Genomic DNA, 19991 nt, shown 5'->3' with positions numbered 1-19991 from the left:
TGCGATATGCAAAGTTCACTCAAAAGTTTATGAAACTTTTTTCTAGATACTGCTTGTACTTTTGAAAACTGCTCTAGACTCTCTTCTAGCTTCTGAAGCAAAACAGAAAATGTTTCAGTTGGAAGAATGTGGATTATGTTTGCTCATCACTGACAGATGATGAGGCCTTGAAGATGAATTAAGAACATCTGGATAAACTTTGCTTAAGGATGAAGAAATACTTGCAGAAGCAGAAAGTTGCAGAAAATAATATTAAGAAACATGAAATATGTGAGAAATAAATGTCGTTAACTTACACAGAAGTCTTAGTGATTATCTTAAAGTCCTTACCTGAAAGCCTAATTGCTACACTGAAACTTTGAAATTCTTGGGTGTCTAATAATTTTCATCCTTTATCATTCTCTTGACATAAATTTACACACAGATACCCAGCTCTTAACATCTTTGTAAATTTTTGTCAAAATGACCCAGCATACAGTTCCACAGACAGGCTACGAGACTACTTACACAGCTTAATTAAACAGATAATGAGAAAAAGACCCATTACTTTTAAAGACGCTCTTCATTATGCTGATAAATGACGCACACAAAAGATCTGCTTTTTTTTGTCTTTTTTTTTTTTTATAAGTTTTTGTATGTTCATTCACAGCTAAGGATGCCAGTCTAACATCCAAACATCTAAAGCACTACTTTCTGTAGACAGGCAGCTGTCTGGCAGTGCTTCCCCCAGGTAAGCTGGAAGTCACATCTGTGCTCCCCATGCTGGTTCACTTCTGAGCAGCTACTACACCAGGAGGAAAAGCGGGCATTTCCATAACATTTCCCACAATTTCTAAGACACGGGCATTTAGTGACCGGGAAGGAGCACAGAGGATTTCTGCTCAGAGAAGTCGGAAAGGCACCTTAAAATTATGCACGAATAACACGTTTCAAGTAAACTTTGTGGAGTTGAGTGCTCAAATGTTGTATGTTTGTTTTTTGTGTTTCTTTTTTAGGTTGAGGGGGATTGGTTTTTTGGTTTTTTTTTTTTTTTGGGGGGGGAGGGGGTTGATTTTGTTGTTTGTTTGTGGCAAGACAACTTCTCAAAAGCAACCATGCTGACCATATGACTTTGTCACCTTACTCAGTAGACGGCTTTTGCTAATCTCTGCCTGCCCGGGGCTTATCCTTTCCAACCTAAATGATGATTCTATGATTTATCACCCCAACACCGCCCCACATTAACCCCCGTCACCCAGCGCTGTTCGCCCACCACCTCGGCCACCCCTACCGACACAGCCTCCTCCAAGCCCCCTTCCACCTCCCCATCCCCGCACCGCAACCACCCGCGAGCCCCCTCACGACCCACCACAGCCCACCACAGCAAGCGGCCGTGTCCGACCCCGACCCCATCCCCGCCCCACACCACAGCGCGGCACCGACCTGCGGCAGCGCCCAGGCCCTTCCCGCTCCGCAGCGCGCCTCGCAGCAGCACGGGGGCGGCCATGTCGCCGAGGGCGGGGCAGGCTGCGACCCCTCCCAGCTCCCCGGCAGGCACGGGCACAAAATGGCAGCGGTGCTCGCCGGAGGGTCCCAGCGGGTGATGCGGGAGGCGGTGCGGCGCTCGGCGGCTCTCCTGCCCGCCCCGGGGTGCTGGGGATGTGTGGCCGGAGGTATCGGGGGCTGCGCGGTGGGGAGAGGGCGGTGGGATGCGGGGTAGTGGCGGTCCTGGGCTGCGCAGCGGCTGGGAGAGCGGGTGGGGTACTACAACTCCCGGCATGCCTGGAGGGTGCTGCCAGCCATATGCCTGCTGGGAGTTGTAGTTCCTGCGGGAATGCCGCGAAGTATGGATTTAAGGAAGGGTGGAATTCGGTGAAATGAGGTAAAGAAAGGTAAAACTCTGCTGCCCGGGTGCGGCGGGGGGCAGCTGCCAGCTCCCAGCGCCAGCCCCGGAGAGAGTCCCAGGTTGGGCGGATTTCAGCGTCGAGGCACGGGGAGGGCCCGTGGGGAGCAAGTGGCGGCGTCACCCGGGGCAATCCGTGCTGCGTTGCGCGCTGGGGCTGCTCCTAAATGTAATGGAAAACGTGCCACTTTAAGTTTATTATTATTTTTCCTTCAGATTTCATGAAGTGTATCAGTAACGTGCTTCAGTTACACAGAATACAGGCGTTTTTGTTTCTGTGGCTTTTTAACATTTTGCTCGGCAAATGTGAAATGTACATTTAAGCTGCGGTCAGTGCTTGTCGTGTCCCTTCCAGATGAGAATCATTCTCTCACAGGCTGAAAACTTGTCAAGAGTAGATTGTGACAATGTAAGCTATTACAGTGACCAAAATGTTACTAAATCACTGCTTGCAGATGAAAATCCAGCACTGGAGAGCTGGGTCTGTGGCAGCGCGAACTTGGCAAAGAGCATTTGCACGACACTTTTTCTAGTGGAGCCTACAAAGCAGAAAAGTTGGGATCAGCACCCAGAGTTAAGCCTGAGATTCTGGTCTCCATGACTGTCTTTTCTACGAGGTCTCCTGAGTGTTACTACAGTCCAAATGATAATCTTTGCACTTTCCCCTTCATCTTCTCACAGCATTTGGAGCTTCTGGAGCAGGGCATTTGGCAGTAACAAGGGCAGCACATAGGAGGAGGGGCTCTGTGTGCATCTAGTGAGATCTCAAGAACAAAGAGTTGACAAGGAAAATACTTAGAAAAGCATGACAGATCTTACTCTTGTGCAGAATCCTCTTCTGTCCTGGCTAGATGAGAATGGAATGGCATCTCCAATTTTTCTTTTGTACATCCAATAAATACATAAGTTTTTGACTTTGTATATATTAACACTGGAAAGCTACGACAAAGCTGTTGTGGGTTTGTGTGTGCTTTTTTTTTGTTGGTTTTGTTGGTCTTGTGGGCAATTCTTGCATTCTTTTTTTTTTTTTTTTCTAGCGTTGCACTACTCCCAGTAGCCTAGCATCACATGGTAGTTAACAGCTCTAATTTTAAAACGTGAAGTTCCATACTATTAATCTAGTTGTTATAATGTAAAACTCAACCTTCCTCTTTTTCTCTTATGGTAGGGAAGCGGTATCTGCTAACAGAAGATGATCTAAAGTTACAAGAATTTCAGCAGACAAAAGTGGTAATTAGAAATGAAGTTCATGGCAATAAAGGTATCTATATTTATTTGATAATCTCCATTCTCAATTTTAACATGAGTACTAGAAAACAAGAAGACAGTCAAAGCCATTATAATATGACATAAAATTGACCCCATTCAAAGCAAGAGCTTGTATTTTTCTCTTCCAAATTGTTGCTAAAATTGTCTGAAGATCTCAGGCTTTGTAGAATGAAATGACATTAGTTATGTTGTCTTGGAAAATGTGGAGAAGCTTTCAAGTATACAAGGTGCTTACGCAGAAGCTGAAATGTTTGTGTCCTTATATTTCCAACTTCACCAGACAGTCTAGTAGGAAGTCCTGCTTCAGTCTATGAATCATGCTTCAAATACATCTTCAGCAGAGAAACTTTATATAAAGCCTTACACCTACTTCTCTGTCCAGAGAAATCCTGTGCCAGTAATTGCTCTAACTTGCTCTGTGAATTTGAGTTAATTCTTAAATTTTTCTGTTTTACCTCGTATAACTTCTCAGTTGTATATCTAATTCTAGATGACATCTGTAAATTCCGAATACAAAAAACAAGTTAAGGTTTCCCAAAGTGATCAAGGAGCAGGATCAGTGGATTTTCCCTACTGGGGATTTTGTCATGCTCATTTAACATACATACAAATTTCATTCTTTAAAGAGAATAAATAAAATTATAAATCTGCTCTTAAAATTTAGGTATGGTTAGGTAGAAGTTGACTTCTTGCACTTTTTTAATCACATGCAAGCATTCTGGTGATGTAAGACCTCTTACTGTGACAGTTGTTCCAAAGGATGTGTGTGTATATATATTATCTATACATATATATGCACGCTATATGTAAGTGCAAGGAAGGGACACATCAAATTTAGTTTTGTATAGATAAGTCTTCTGGGACAGAGAGGAAGGTAAAGTCAAAATGACAGTTTTTCTATAGAAGGTAATACCAGAATTTAAATCAGTCAGTGACAAGTTGTAATGTTATTACAATTTGTTGTGATGATGACATACTTAAGACTGATCGACCCATTGTGATAAATTCCAATATATCTTACTAAAATATGTTTGTAGAAGCCACATAATCACAGTTCACCTTTGTGTTGTACAAGTCTTAGTCTCTGAGAAATGATGAAAACAGTGTGCTAACCTATTTCTGTGTATGTGTACTTGGTTTTTATACTCAGCGTTTAGCACTTGAAAGATGAAAAGTAATTAAAGATCATTTTTGGTTTAGCAATGGAAAACGCAGTAATAACTATCCTGTTACACAAAATTTGAAAAGTAATCAAAGATCATTTTTGGTTTAGAAATGGAAAACATAGTAATAACTATCCTGTTATACAAAATTTGTAAAACCTATTCTTTATTATAGCTATAGAGTTATACTATTACAGTTTTAGCTATGGGTAGAGTTACAATATTATAATAGTTATACTGCAAACTACAAAAGCTAAGCAATTAACTACAGTTGCCACAATAACTATTGTGTGTTCTTTATAAATACAGTTTGGATCCCAGGTTTCTAAGTTTTGGTGCATCTTTGAGTCTGTCTCAAACATACATATATTTACTTCTATACACTTGTTGTTTAGACTTTACAGCATTCAGCCCTGCATCATCTCAGTCTTGAGTAAGGACTCCTACTTGCATGCAGCAACAGATATGCATCCAATAGCTGAATATGTTGTTCTGTGGGGTGCTCTCTTGGGCAAAGAGAAAGATAGGCAAACATCTTTCTTCTGTGTAGAAAGGCTGAGAGAGCTGGGGATGTTAAGCCTAAAGAAGAGAAGGCTCAGGGGTGACCTTATTGCAGCTTTTCAGTATTGAGAGAGGGCTATTGAAAGATGGAGAGCAACTTTTTGCTCAGTCAGATAATGACAGGACAAAGAATCTTGTTTTTAAACCAAGAGAGGGGAGACTTAGATTAGAGATTAAGAAGAAATTCTTCACTCAGAAGGTGGTGAGACACTGACACAGGTTGCCCAGAGAAGCTGTGGATGCCCCTTCCCTGGAAATGTTCAAGGCCAGGCTGGATGGAGCTTTGAGCAGCCTGGTCTGGTGGGAGGTGTCTCTGCCCATGGCAGGGGGTTGGAACTAGGTGATCTTCATGGTTCCTTCCAACCCAAGCCATGCTATGGTTCTATGTGGTAGAGGTTATTAGCTTGGAAACAGGAGCAACGCTACATAAAAGTTCAATGGCTGTCCAAGTAGGTGTGTGGCTCCAATAAAGCAAGGGGCTTTCCAGGTGATATACATGATTTTAATCTTGTGTATGCTTGAATCAGAGCCTTGAAATTACCAGCTGGCCTTTGTGCTTGCTCTGCTATAGGAGATATGTTGTGGATAGAGAAACGTCTTTTTTCAAGGAGAAGGGAAGAAACACTAAGTTTATGGCTATGTAAAAAAATATGTATATAATGTATGAGACTTCTTGTTTGCATCAGTTATGAAGGTTTGTAATATTTTTTTTTGTACTAACAGTGTTGAGTAGAAGTTACTGTGGTAATATGAGTGTTGGGTGGGATTGTTTTGCTTTGTTTTTTAAAAAAGAGATTAAGACAGCAAATGTCACTTTAAAGACTTCCTTCCCCTTTAATTTTTTTATATTACCTGATGTATTCCATACCATACACAACGGAATTAATTTCACAGTAAACATCTTCTGAGTTTTCCAAGTCTGCTCTGACTTCGCGGGTACACCATGGGTACACTAGGCATGGTTCTCTGTGGGAAAATTTTATACCTGTTTATTGGTTGAAAGAAAAAAAAAAATTTTGCTGCTCTGAATCTCCATATTTCAGGTACAAAATGTGCAACACAGATAATGGAATTGTATATGAACAGCTGTTATGTGCTTCTTTTTCAGATCCATATTTTAACAGTATTAAAGAAAAATTAAAGAAAAATGGAAAGATTCTCAAAAATGAATTAAAAATTTTACTACATTTATGTCAGACTTCAGCTGATGTGGAACTAGCCAGAAAAGTTATTTACAGGTACTTTTAACAATCCATGTAACACTTTATTTTCTTTATTTTTCACTTTTATTAGATCAGTGCAGATGAGGACTTGTCCTAATTCAGTGGCAATCTGCACAGTTCCTTAAACTAGGGCTATATTTCCATTTACTTTGGATCTTCCAACTATTCAGAGACTCAGATCAAAGGAGAGTGAAGCTATAGGAGTGAACTGATATTCTGTTGTATGCAGAATAAATAGTGAGCCACACAGAAACATCTGTTTATAAGCTGGTCTGGACCTAGCAGTGGCAGGTCAGGACATTTTGTGAATGGGAGTCATCCCAGCAGTTATAGTGCAGGAGCTATGGAAAAAAAAAATCTTTAGCGGTGCTACAATACCTCAACATTTTCTTTACTACACTAAAATAGACTGCTGCAACTTAGTCTGCTATTGCTCTGTGAATAGAAGGTAAAGGAGCTGGGAGGTTTGGTAAAAGAGATGCATTCTTTAACTAATTTGATGTGGGTGTCCTGACTGGAAATAGAGATTACTTATTACTAGTTCACTTTATTAGTTGAATCAAAACAATATTTTTCCTTAAAATGTATCTCCTTTTGTATCTAAATGCTATTGGCCACTGCAGATAGAAAAGCATGCCTCTGTTATTGCAGCTGTAGATCATGTTGCCTGTTTAAAGCTGTTTTATGTTGGCAAATTCTATGCCTTGTGTGATTAACTCTTTTGAGTCTTTCCAACAGGTACCATGAACAGAATGGAATCACAACTTTACGTGATTTTAAATTTGGGCCCCTCTTTATGAGGCTATGTTATGAGCTAGACCTTGAAACACCTGCAGTAGAACTTATCAAAGATCAGGTAATTTGCTCTACATATTTCAAAAATACCCTAATACTTATTACTTCAATATGAGTAATTATGTTGTGCATGAGCTCAGATTCTTGAACTGTATCTGTTGCAGTGGCAAGGATGTCTGCAAAGATGTAGATTATATGTTTTTAATTTTAAAAGTAACCTGAAAATGAAAAGAAAACCAAATGCTAGTTTAACTGATTTTTTAATTATTGTACTTCTGTATAACTGCATCACTTCAATACAGCTAATCAAAAAAAAGTTTTGATTAAAAATAATTGCTCAGAAAAGCACTGTGTTTTCTTGCATCCTCTGTTTCCTGCGTCCATACTGCCTAGATCATACTTGGAAACAAACACTTCTGAGTACTTACGTAGCAGTCCTCTGAAATCCCTTGGGTTGTTTGCACCAACAGATTTAATCATGTTACTCTTCACTTCAAATTCCCCCTGAACTCTGTAGAGGTGCTATGATTTGCATTGACTCAGGAACTTTTTCATAGAATCGTTAAGGTTGGAAAAGACCTCCAAGATCATCTGGTTCAACCATTGCTCTACTACCCCTGTCACCCACTAAACCATGTTGCTCAGTCCTAGCACTGAGTCCTAGCACCTAGTCTGTGAGAAGAGGCTGACCCCCAGCTCCCTTTCAGGTAGTTGTGGAGAGCAGTAAGGTCTCCCCTGAGCCTCCTCTTCTCCAGACTAAACAATCCCAGCGCCCTCAGATGTTCCTCACAGGACTTGTGTTTCAGGCCCTTCACCAGCTTTGTAGCCCTCCTCTGGACACTCTCTAAGGCCTTGATGTCCTTCTTGCAGTGAGGGGCCCAAAACTGCACACAGTACTCATGGTGTGGCCTCACCAGAGCAGAGTACAGCGGTAAATGATCACCTCCTGATACAAGCTAGGATGCCGTTGGCCTTCTTGGCCACCTGGGCACACTGCCAGCTCATTTTTATTTCAGAAGAAATTTAGTGACTTGAACATTTGTAAAATTCTGTGTGCTATTATAACAAAACATTAATCATATCCAGCATCTAAGACATGTAAATTATTCTGTGCAACAATGCTATGTTTTGAAACCTATGGGGGCCAGTGGAAAGTCAGCTCTATGAATTAAAATCATGATTCATCAAGGCATGGGATGTACATAGCCAAAAACGAGAGAGGTATCACTTGGCTGCTGTTCTTAAATGAGGCATGTGTAAGCATGTGTAGGGGTTTTGGTTAGTTTGTTTGATTGACTGAGGTCTGTGTCATCAAGACAAATCCTGTATCACTCACAGAACTTTGTAACTGATGAATAGTAATGTGCAGTAACACTTCTTCAGACTCTGCTGCAGAAATTTTCCTAATGCATCTGACATTTTATTTGGTTATTCATGTTCTCCCAACATGCAACGAGCGCAGTGGGTTGTAAAATGCTTTCTGTTCTGCTACTATGTTATGACTTAAGACCTTGTATTGATCTGATCATCATTTGGTACTGTGATAGCAGAATATTTTTTCAGTTTCATAGTGGTGGTACTTTATCCCAAAGGTACTTCTATTCAGCTGCCAACTGCATATCTGCAAGGCTTTTAGAGTTGCCATTGGAGACTTCTGCTTGTATTAACTTGAAGGTCACAATCTGTCATTGGGGGAAAAAATAGTGTGAATCTCTGGGAAACATCTGTTTAAGTGTGCTTTTGACTATACTGAGTCACTGGTATTTTAGAGGTTACTTGGCAGACGGACAGTTAGGGAACACAGAAAGGTAAACGTTAAACTTACAAAGATGGAGCTCATTCCAGTAGAAGGCCCTGATAAACGCTGCACACAATAATAATACTTGTCCTAACTTAAAGCTTGCTCTGTTTGTATGTTTGTTTGTTTGTTTTCCTACAGAACTTGCGTGGTTTTTTCTCAGAGTGTACATCATTCCATATTTTGATGACTATGTTGTTTAAAAAGGGCCATTATGAAAGTAAGTACTGAGTTAGCTAATGCAAACACGTTTTGAGGAGCAGTCTTCCCCCTATGTGTGTATAAATATTTATTTGATTGTTATAGAATACTGACAAGGTTTTAGAGGGACAAATATGATATAAATCAGCACAGATGCAAAGTAGCTGCAATGTAGCGTGTAATAAAAAAGATGCAAAGTAGCTGCAATGTAGTGTGTAATAAAAATGGAAGGCTTTACCTGTTTCATACTTGTAACAGTATTTTTATTGTCTGCAATTCTGCAGAATTGTGATTATGCTGTAGGATTTTTTTCCTTAAGCTTTTTTCTCTGAAGGCTTAACTTCTCCTTGGTTGGTACTTTCCCACAGCTTTTTGGTTTCCCTATTCTAAGTTAGTTTTATGTGGCTTTTGCAACAGGAAGTTCTCCAACAAATTTTGCTGGCAATTCTTTTTTTTTTTTTTTGTGTCAGAACAGGGAAAAGCGTCCTTTTTACTTCGGTAAGAAAACAGGCAGGAGTCTTCTCTTGTTTTATCTTCCTAGTGTGCACATACAGAGTGGTTACTAAAATATTTAAGGCAAATGCTTAAAATCAGAATTTGGCCCCCTGTGAGTGTATGACAGAATCATCTGACTTAACTGGTAAAAAAAAAAAAAAAAAAAAGTATGGAGTAAGCTTTTCAAAAAAAATACTTAATTTGGAATTTGTTGAGTGGGTAGCGCTTGGTCAGTTGATGTTTCGCAAATCTGTCCAACACTTGTATTAAAGGCTGATACTTGAGCCACTAAATCAGAGCCTGGGTGCAGTGTTATGTTGTAATGAAACGTGCTTTAGTGAAGAGCTTTTAGTTTGCTGAAAATGGTAGAAGGTTTGGTTGTGTGTTTAAAAGACCGTTGTCTTAATTCTGGGCAGTTAGGGAGAATGAGAGTTGCTTTGCCAAGTATCCAGAACTTAGTTTTAGGTTTGTGTCAAGATAATGGAACAGTAAAACCAGGTGCTAATTTAGATGGAAAACCTGCTACCTGGGAAGCATTATTGCATCCAGCCGACCCCAAATTAAAGTTTTTGAAATGTTTTAATTTGAAAAAGTTAATAGATTTCAGTTGGCATTCTTCTTTTGAAGTAGACTTACTGAGCTGATACCACGCATTTTATTTCTTCCTATAATTAAACATATAGCCTGAAATTTCAGAAGTGAATAACACTATCGTGTTTTTGGCAGGTGCTTTGGAAGTTCTGGGAGAAATGAAAAAACAAGGTATACCTTTCAACAAAGAAACCTATCTACTGGCATTTGCAACATGCTACAAACTGGTAAGTATTTTCAATTTACACGATGAAGCATTTGAAATGCCTCCTCTGTCTTCCTCTTTGGGGATTTTGAAATTTATGTGTTTCCAGTCATGATTTCATACTTAATACAAATACTTTAGACATTCTTAATTTATAAATTGCTTCGTTGTTCATAATCTTTTGTGAACATACAAACTATTGTCACAAACTAAATACCCCAAAATTACAAGAATGTAAACATTAAGAAACAAATCAGATACAACATCTGATTAGCTGTTAGTATTCTCTCTCTGGTCTGTGCCAGAATGTACTCTGTGCTTGAACCACAATATTGGATTTATAGTCTGGCTTCTCTCGGGGACAGGGCATATATAACATGTCCTGTTTGTCAAATATCTCCTGTCCATTTCTCCCCCTCTCCTCCAAGTAAATCTTGGACCATTTCTACAATCACACCCAAATTTGGTAAGAGTTAGAGTTGTCAAAGGTAGTGTGTTCCCACATGCCTGAAGAAAATGTGCAACTGGGTCCAGAAAAGAAACATAAATGAATGCCTTCAGTGAGAGGCATCTTACTTCCCCCTGAGCTTAGCTGTTTTCTTAGTTTGGAGAAAAAGAGCATGAACACAGTAAGAAAGCTAAACTATATAGGTTCTACAACTGTTTCCCTAGAGTAGTTTCTCTTTTGTAGCAAGGTGAGATTCTCAAACTTTCTTCTTTTAATCTTCTTCTCCAGATTAGAATGAATTCTGCAATTTGAAATATTAACATAAGCCTTTTCCAAACTCAGTAGGAAGCTTTTTCAATTTTCCCATGTTTTTTAGAAAGACACTGGCTGAGAAAAAATTATATCACTAGACTAAACTTCTTCAGATTTCTTAGTTAACTGTACAATGAAACAGACTACATATGTGATAAAAAGGAGTTAGCCTAAAATTATAACTGTGCAGTAATTTCTGTGGTGCTTCTGAAATACTCAGTTCTAATGAACTGGTGCTGCTTTTAGCTCAGGGGAAATAGAAATAGCCATGTAGATTTGGTGTCTGTAGACTGGGGCAGTAGACAGAGCTAAAAAAGATCTGTGTAAACTGTCTGCAGTTGGAGATTGATGCAGTTTGTTTAGGGATGTTACCAGGTCTACCCAGAGTGTGCTTTCTTTAGGAAGCTGTGAATGTACAAAGACACTGATACTGTGCTACAACCAAGTTCATAAGTTGGTGTTTGCTGTTAGCAGCCACTTAGCCAATATTTATGGATACAAGGTTACTCCTTGGTCTACATTCTGCCCCTTCTGGTAAAGGCTTTCAAAAAACCTAACTGTATTTTTCTGAGGTCTCCATTACTCTCTCTGCAGTAGCTTTACATCCTCTCTAAAATTCTAATGTTTTTTTTCCATGGCATGTTGACAGAGGGCTTAGATCCATAGAATACAGAAGAGAAGAGGTTCCTGAGATGTATTTTCTACTACTGGCTCTACATGTGTTTTCAGCAAAGAATCTGGCACATCATTATTTGATTAACAAATTCATAAAAATGCCGTGGAAGTGATAGTAAATTTACACCCCATTGTTTTAAGAGACAAAATAAATTTGTGTTTTGTTAAATTAAGATAAAATACTATCAATAGGGGAATAAGCTGTAGTAGCCGTTTATAAACTAAAGAGCATTAGACTGAGCTCTTTCAAATGCTTAATCAGTTGATTCATCCGTTAGTGGTAAATACTAAGACTCCAAGTTAAAAGGAGCTCAAAATGTTTTTGCTAGTAATGCAACATTAGAAAGTTCAGGAAAAGCCTTGAAGGAAAACATCTTCAAGATGTATGGCTGTGTAGTACTTAGCTGCCTGCCGGGTTAAGCCACAACAAAAACCCAAATGATGACTCTGTCCTTTAAATCACAGCTGCTATTTTGCATTCATGGCACTTTGTACAGTAGTAATAGAAATCAACAGCAAATACTAGGAAGGAACATGAAGGCTGTTATCCAAATCAGTGGTGCCAGTTGTAACAAAATCTTCCTGCTGTCAACTCTCACGTTTGGCAGGTTTTATTTACTTTGTTCGGGGTTTAGTCAGCTCTATTTACCATTTCCAGAGCAAGAAGCATTGTTTTTGATAGTTGATTGTTTTTAAAATAACACACAGATGAACTCATTGCCTTTTACTCTAGACTCTTATTAAAATAGTGGCATTAATGTTATTACCATATGTCATTCACTACACTGAGATGCCAATTATTTATGCCCATAAAGTTAAGTATGCTGGTAATTCTTGACCTTTGGTGTACTTAATTGCTAACAATGTGAACATGGAACACTGATGCCATTTACTGCTTGCCAGCAATAAAGAAAGTTTTTTATGTTGGAAAACAAGCAAGTATCTACTTTGGAAACATCTTGACCAATTTAATCTTTAAGAGGGAAGCTCAAGACTGCTGAATATTTAAATTTGCATGTGTGCAGATTTCTTTGATGAAATGGTGCTGGATAGTTCAATGCTTAGGAAACACTGATTTTTGTTAACTATCCAATGTAGCTTTTATAATAAAGACAAAAAGTCAGCCTTCTCCCTGATTTCAGAATGATAAGAAAGTGAAAAAGAAAATGTTACTTTAAGTAAACTATCAGGTGTTATCTGTTTGCAGAAGTCAAAACAATCAGGGCAAAGTATAGTTGTTAAAGTACTGATAGTTACTGTCTTCTGAACTCTGTAGATCTGAATATCATCTTTTGGTGTTGCGTTTCTCAAGAAGTGCTGCACAGAATCTGCTTGGTTGGGTTCAAATATAGATTGCCTTGCTGGCATTAACTTCTGAATGCCTTCTGAATGTGACTGCAACTGCTTACAGTCCTTTCAGATCGCAAGATTTACAAGTGCAACTTAGACTTGACATTTCTACACAGGACAGCCTGGAGTCTTGCAAAATCTCTGCAAAACTGCTTGAAGAAGCACAGCTAAAAGGTGACTCATTACCACTGCGTGCATTCTACTTTGCTGTGGCGTCTGCTCTGAAACAGGTACAATGCCTTTTGTTTTGATTTGTCCCTGAATCTCAACGGGTTTTTTGCTATACGATAGTCAGCGCAAGAAAGCCAACATAGGGGAAGCATAAATGACCTATGCAATTACTTTAGGTACTATAACTTTTAGGACCCTGAAATAGTAGGATTGTAGGTGACTCCCACACAAAGTAGGCGTAGAAATTCTGAAATCTAAACCTTTGTCTTCATTCTAATGCATGGGTATTTTGTGCCACTGACAATGCCACACAGAATTTTCTTACCAAACAGATGAGAGTTGGGCCAGTGGACTTAGGTATAACCATGGGCCCAGTCGTGCTGTTGTTTAGTGATGGTTTCTGTTAAATAGAATAAAAATAATGATGTTTCCTACCTAAGGCACAATACATCAATAAAAACTGAATACTAAGCATGCTAGGGAGCTGTACCTCTGTGCTGACATGTCAGCATGATTTACGCTCTCATACATTCGTTTGGTCATAGAACAGTTATGTTCCCAGATTCACTGACATTAGGGTTTCATTTGGCTGTGGTCAGACTAGCACACTGCCAGAAAACAAGGGATTTAAGGGCAGGTAGTTCGTTGGCATAGGGGATAAGAACTCCAGTATTTGGAAACAGAAGTTAGACATGTCCAGTCCACAACATGAAAGCTCAGATGTAGAGGAAGAACATCTAATAAAATATATGTATCTTAAAAAGTTTAAATGTTAAACATTCATGTTAAAATGTTTATCTATGGAGGCAAATTCAAGGACTATGATATGTATTGGCCATCTATCAGCAATCATGGTCATCCTGAGAGGTCCCAGATGACTGGAAATTTTCTAATGTGACACCCATCTATAAGAAGGTTTGTAAGGAGGACCTGGGGAACTACAGGCCTGTCAGCCTGACCTTGGTGCCAGGAAAGGTGATGGAACAGTTCATCCTGAATGCAATCATGCAGCATATGCAGGACAACCACGGTATCAGGCCCAGTCAGCATGGATTCATGAAAGGCAATTCCTGCCTGACCAACCTCATCTCCGTCTATGACCAGTAGACCCGCCTGGTGGGTGAGGGAAGGTCTGTTGATGTAGTCTGCCTAGACTTCAGCAAGGCCTTTGACACGGTCTCCCACAGTATTCACCTGGAGAAGCTGGCAGCTCATGGCTTGGACAGGCACACTCTTTACTGGGTTAAAAACTGGCTGGACAGCCAGGCCCAGAGAGTGGTGGTGAACAGAGTGAAATCCAGCTAGTGACCAGGTCACCAGTGGTGCTCCCCAGGGATTGGTGTTGGGGCCTATCCTCTTCAATATCTTTATTGATGACTTGGATGAGGGAATTGAGTGCTCCCTCAGTAAGTTTGCAGACGACACCAAGTTTGAGGGAAGTGTCAATCTGCCAGAGGGTAGGAAGGCCCTGCAGAGGGACCTGGACAGATTGGATTAATGGGCAGAGGCCAATGGGATGAGGTTCAACATGGCAAAGTGCCAGGTCCTGCACTTTGGTCACAACAACCCCATGCAGTGCTACAGGCTTGGGACAGAGTGGCTGGAAAGCTGTGCAGAGAAAAAGGATCTGGGGGTGCTGATTGATGCTCACCTGAACATGAGCCAGCCAGGTGGCCAAGAAGGCCAGCAGCATCCTGGCTTGGATCAGGAATAGTGTGGGCAGCAAGAGCAGAGAAATGAAGGTGTGGGGAACTGGGGGTCAGCCTCTTCTCACAGGTGACTAGTGACAGGACTAGAGGGAATGGCCTCAAGTTGTGCCAGGGGAGGTTCAGGTTGGAAATGAGGAGACATTTCTTCTCAGAAAGAGCAGTAAGGAACTGGAAGGGGTTGCCCAGGGAAGTGGTGGAGTCACTGTCCCTGGAGATGTTTAAGAAAAAGTTGGATGTGATGCCTAGGGACATGGTTTAGTGGGTGACAGGGGTAGTAGGGTGATGGTTGAACCAGATAATCTTTGAGGTCTTTTCCAACCTTAATGATTCCATGACTCTATATTTCTCCACAGCATGTTCTTTAAGGGTGAGGTTTTTCATATAAGCACTGCCATGAACAGGTGCTGAAGGAGTTCAGCAGGAGAATAACATCCTGAAGTCTACTGTTTCATAGAATGGAATCATAGAACGGCGTGGGTTGGAAGGGACCTTAAAGACTATCTAGTTTCAACCCCTCTGCCATGGGCAGTGACCCCTCCCACTAGACCAGGTTGTCCAGGGCAGAGCAGAGGGGCACAATCCCCACCCTCCCCTGCTGGCCATGCCTCCATCCCTCTGTTGATGCAGCCCAGGATGCAGTTGGCCTTCTGGGCTGCAAGCACACACTGCTGGCTCATGTCAAGCTTTTCATCCACCAGAACCCCCAAGTTCCTCTCTGCAGGGCTGCTCACAATGAGTTCTTCTCCCCGTCTGTGCTCTTGGCTAGGATTGCCCCAGCCCAGGTGCAGCACCTTGCACTTAGACCTGTTGAACCTTATTAGGTTCACATAGGCCCAGTTATGTAGCTTGTCCAGAACCCTTTGGATGGCATCCCTTCCTTCTCTTATATCAACTGCACCACTCAGCTATGTGTCATCTGAAATCTTGCTGAGGGTACACTCGATCCCACTGTTTGTGTTGCTGATAAAGATATTAAACAAGACAGACCCCTGAGGGATGCCACTCGTCACTGGCCTCCACCTGGACACAGAGCCATTGACCACAACTCTCAGGGAGCAGCAGCTTTCAGGCCAGCTCCTTATCCACTAAATGCTCCACCCTTCAAATCCATCTATCTCCAATTTGGAGATCAGATTTTCCATTCCATTAATTTGCATACAGCTGGAAGAAATTCTGAACATTCTGTTTTGTATCGAAAGAGGTCAGATTGATTTCAACCTCTCCGGAGGACCTGTAAGAACTAGAAATTTTGTGTTGTTCACCAATTTGGATGCATGAAGTATCAATCATTAAGGTTTTGTTATGCATTCTGTCTTTTTGCTTGGTGTCTGTGAATAGCACAGGCTGAACAATAGCATCAGTCAAATTAATTTATGTGCGTGGTGATATGGCTGGGCTTTTCGTCAACACTGGGGTTAAAAAACAAAATCTCTGCCTCTGAAATAACATGAAATGTCCATAGTACTGTTGTTTTTTTATAAAAATTAATTAAAATTCTAGTTTGGCAAACAAAATAGTGCTCCATATAACATCTAACTATTCCTAAAGCTGCATGATCTTTTAGCAATACATCTTGCTTTGAATAAGATGTATCTTTATACCAAGTAACTGCGGTTGGTTTAGTAAATGTCAGTGTAACACTTACTGTCTATACAAATCAATTGGTATCACTGTAAATATGCATGTCCAAAAGGTTAAAAGCTCTGGACAGGATAAATGCCAACATTACCATATGCTGCACTTCATTTAAGTATTCAGATTTGTGCCAGACTTCAAGCTTGAATGTAGTTCTTTTATCTTATCGGTGTACTTGTGCTCAGTGTTGGTTATATGCTTCACTTTCGTGCTTATCTGAGACTTAAGATCTGAAAATAGTCTGATGTTTTTGGAGAACTAGGTGTCCTGCAAACTCCAGCAGAGGGTGTTTCACAGGCTGGATGCTCTACGAGGCCTATAGGTCTTGGTGAGGGTATTTTAGGTGCTGGTTTGTGATTCATTGAAAAGTTATAAGACCTTTTTTTTTTTTTTCTTGAACTTTGATTCACATGGAAGTGCAACTCACATGTTTAACTATTTTTTTTCATTATTTCTAATTCCTTCCTAGAATGACATAGCACAAGCCCAATTTTATTGTTCTCAGATAAGGAAAACAGACAACAAAATATACAATAATCTTAAAGTAAGTATGCTTGTTTTGTATTAAAGTTTGACAGAGAAATATGCTGTGCTGGACAACAACTCTCACGGGCAGAGGAGCAGAAGATTAGCTTCTTAGTAGCATAAGCTTATATCAGTAACGTTGCTCACTTAGTTTTTGAGCCAACAGACAAATTTTTGTTAGGTGATTGGTTCTTAATTGCTAACATCTTCCTCTCATTTTTTTAAAATCACTTCTTACCATTTATTAGAATGATAAGTAGTGCAGTCCTGCATCTGTGTGTATAGAGCTGGGAACGATTTCTAGTTATGACAATGTGACTTTTGTTTCTGTGCTACAAGACATTTAAAAAAAAAAAACACAGCTCCAAGTAAATGCCTTCCTTTGCTCTGCTCTGCCCACTTCAGGCCTCCTTCAGCCATATGAACAGAAATGCTTTTCTTTAGTTGCATGGTCTGTAACCTGAGAGTCTATTGCTTGTGCCCTGTAAACGACCTCTGTAAGCTATGTAAATAAACACTTTATTCCAGAACAGATAATGCAGATCCACCAGAGGAGCTCTGCCTCTAGGTTCACCCTTCCTTGCCCAACAGCTGAAAAAAAAAAAAAAAGTTTTGTGGAAATTGGTAATTCCATCTGGCTTCTGCATGATTAATGGATTTTATCAGCATAGTATCTAGAAAAATATTTTGGTCCTGCTTTGCTTCATAATGTTTTCCTCAAACACTTTTTCAAAGCTTTCTTTCTGATGATAACTATTGTGCGAGATTTGTTTTATTTTTAAGGTTCTTGTCCAGCTCAGATCTGGTTCACTAGAAGAAGTATTAAAAACATTAGAAGCAGCAGTGGAAATGGATACTCCTCCCTTTGTGAAAAAAAACGAGTTTTCTGAGCAAGTGGTAAGTATACAATAAGGAACTGAATCAGCCAGAAAATATGACATCACTGATGTATGCTGGTCAGGGGTGCAGGCCTGGGGGTGATGAGGCAAGCCTGAGAGGAGCTCCATGATGCTTTTCTAAGTCTTGGTGGTGTAGTTCAGTTACAGAATGTCAGGGGCCTGATTTCATCCTACTAAAGCTGTTTCAGTTCTAATGCATTCAGGTGCCACAAAGCATCTGGCTGGCTTATTGTGTAGTTGGGCAAAGCACTTAGCTGTCTTCCCTTTTTTATTGTGGATCTAGCTTTTACAAGCTCAAATTTCATCTGAAGGAAGATGAAGAGTTCCCTAGTGGCATTTAATAATTTAATCCCTTGCCTTATATGCTAGTTTCATTTGATATAAAAATGAGAATAAAGTTCTGATGACAGTGGTATTGTTAGCATGGTGATATTGGTGATATTTACACCAAAAAAAAAGGTACAGAGAGAAGTGTGATATGGGAAATAACAGTTTTTACAGTATTGATCACTGAGAAGGCTTTGTACATACACACATGTATCCCTATCAGCTGGGCAGCACTACTACTTCTTTTCCTGAAAATTATATTCATTTTAAACGTATGTATGGAACAAGGTATTTTAAGACTATGTTAGCAATTAAATACTTACACTTTCATTCCTGGCTGTTAACAAAATAACTGAAACATAAAATAAATACTGGGCAGAAGGGGAACATGCCTTTCAAAACACAGTCCATGGATATTAATTGCTGTATTTAAAAGAAAGTTTTAAATCAGAGTTAGTTTTGTAAATTCATTGCAATAAAAGTTGCATGTTTCAATGCTGTATTTTTATTTTTGTTTGGTAAATTTGTGACAGTTCCTAAGAAGACCACATATTTGTACTACCCCATTCCTTCCACAGTAGGTTATTGATCAATAGCAATTTCTCACAGATGCACTCATTCTTGACCTCATACCCTGCATATGGTATAGCTTATGAACTTTCCAGTGTTCTTTAGTATGAATTCTATTGATTTGTACTGTACTTTTAGTGTGATATGTAATAATAACTATAATTGTGCTGATTTGGCAAACAGATTCCAGGAAGCAATTATGTTGCCTCGGTTTAAATAATTGCATTAGTCTGTACTAGGACTGGAAATAGGACCATACTACTTTGAGAAAGTTTTTAATCTAATAAACTTTCCATAATAGGTGTCCAGTGCATTTCCACTGTTGCCTGGTGATATATAATGTGTGCTGCTTAAAATCCTCTTCTTACAAGTGATTGCACATATATAACATAATATAAGATTATGTATATACTTTTTTTCTTTCATTTTGAGTGATAGTTTTTTGTCTTCAATATAGTGATTGATTGAAACATTCATTTGCTGAACTCTAACTATATGTCATTTTTACCCTCCCCAGCTGGCTGCAGCCACCAAAAGGATGGAAGAAAGCCCTGACCTTTCTGCCAAATTAAGAGATATATATAACAAACTACAAGCTTCAGGACGGATAACCACAAACACATTGGAAGACATGCTCTTCCAGATTCCGAGTTCAAAGAAGGCCCCTGCAAAGCTTTTAAATCAAAAACATTTGGGTTATCAGGCTGCTAAACCGCTTCAGTCAAATCTGATGTTGGAATAGTTCAATATTTGGTGGTAAACTGAACTACTGTTAGCATCATCGAGAAGTGTTTGAATAAAATGGCTTCTCCCCTATTCCTCAGTTGTTTAAATTGCTTGTGTGAAACTGAAAATTAAATACAGCTCATGTAGATTTTTAGCATCAAAATTCAAATGAACAATAAGCCATGACAGTAGGTATTTGTGTATTGTTTTGAAACTGAGTGATCAGAATAGTTTGAAGCTTTTCCTCAAGGACTTAAATCTGGATTTTCCTTATGCTAAATGTCCTGATAGAGATAAACAAAATAGTATTTGTATATGATCTGACTTCTGCTGTTCATGATTAAAAAAAAAAAGCATTGTTCATCAGATACAATGTTCTGCTGAAAAGAATAGATGTGACCCAGAGCCTAGATGAAGGAGTATTAAATTACATTGACCATTTTTTCAAATTCTTTGCATCT

The 19991-nt window shown here is 39.6% G+C and overlaps 2 protein-coding genes across 2 annotated transcripts in view; one reads left to right on the top strand and one right to left on the bottom strand.

Annotated features, from left to right (window-relative positions):
• Window positions 1–1774, bottom strand: part of MRPS27 (mitochondrial ribosomal protein S27) — a 43735-nt gene extending 41961 nt beyond the window's left edge. Inside the window, exon 1 of the mRNA XM_027446349.3 lies at window positions 1423–1774. Coding sequence (XP_027302150.2) covers window positions 1423–1759 — 337 coding nt within the window. The 5' untranslated portion in view covers window positions 1760–1774. The remainder of the gene's footprint in view (window positions 1–1422) is intronic.
• A 62-nt stretch (window positions 1775–1836) lies between these two features.
• Window positions 1837–19620, top strand: PTCD2 (pentatricopeptide repeat domain 2). Its single transcript, XM_072031645.1, has 10 exons — window positions 1837–1861; window positions 3051–3143; window positions 5984–6113; window positions 6837–6954; window positions 8833–8911; window positions 10114–10205; window positions 13085–13198; window positions 16953–17027; window positions 17792–17905; window positions 19322–19620. The coding sequence occupies exons 4-10, from the start codon at window positions 6895–6897 to the stop codon at window positions 19544–19546; spliced, it is 759 nt and encodes a 252-aa protein (XP_071887746.1). The 5' UTR covers window positions 1837–1861; window positions 3051–3143; window positions 5984–6113; window positions 6837–6894; the 3' UTR covers window positions 19547–19620.
• The last annotated feature ends 371 nt before the right edge of the window (window positions 19621–19991 follow it).

The sequence above is a fragment of the Anas platyrhynchos genome, chromosome Z (assembly GCF_047663525.1).
Source record: "Anas platyrhynchos isolate ZD024472 breed Pekin duck chromosome Z, IASCAAS_PekinDuck_T2T, whole genome shotgun sequence".
Classification (NCBI taxonomy): Eukaryota; Metazoa; Chordata; class Aves; order Anseriformes; family Anatidae; genus Anas; species Anas platyrhynchos.
Note: the sequence above shows the minus strand (reverse complement) of the source record. Positions and strands in the feature narration are given on the sequence as shown.

Coding starts and splice junctions, on each gene's coding strand:
- PTCD2 (XM_072031645.1), top strand. CDS start 6,895: ATGAGGCTATGTTATGAGCTAGACCTTGAAACACCTGCAGTAGAACTT. Junction 8,912..10,113: donor TAAAAAGGGCCATTATGAAA/GTAAGTACTGAG, acceptor TGTTTTTGGCAG/GTGCTTTGGAAGTTCTGGGA. Junction 17,906..19,321: donor ACGAGTTTTCTGAGCAAGTG/GTAAGTATACAA, acceptor TACCCTCCCCAG/CTGGCTGCAGCCACCAAAAG.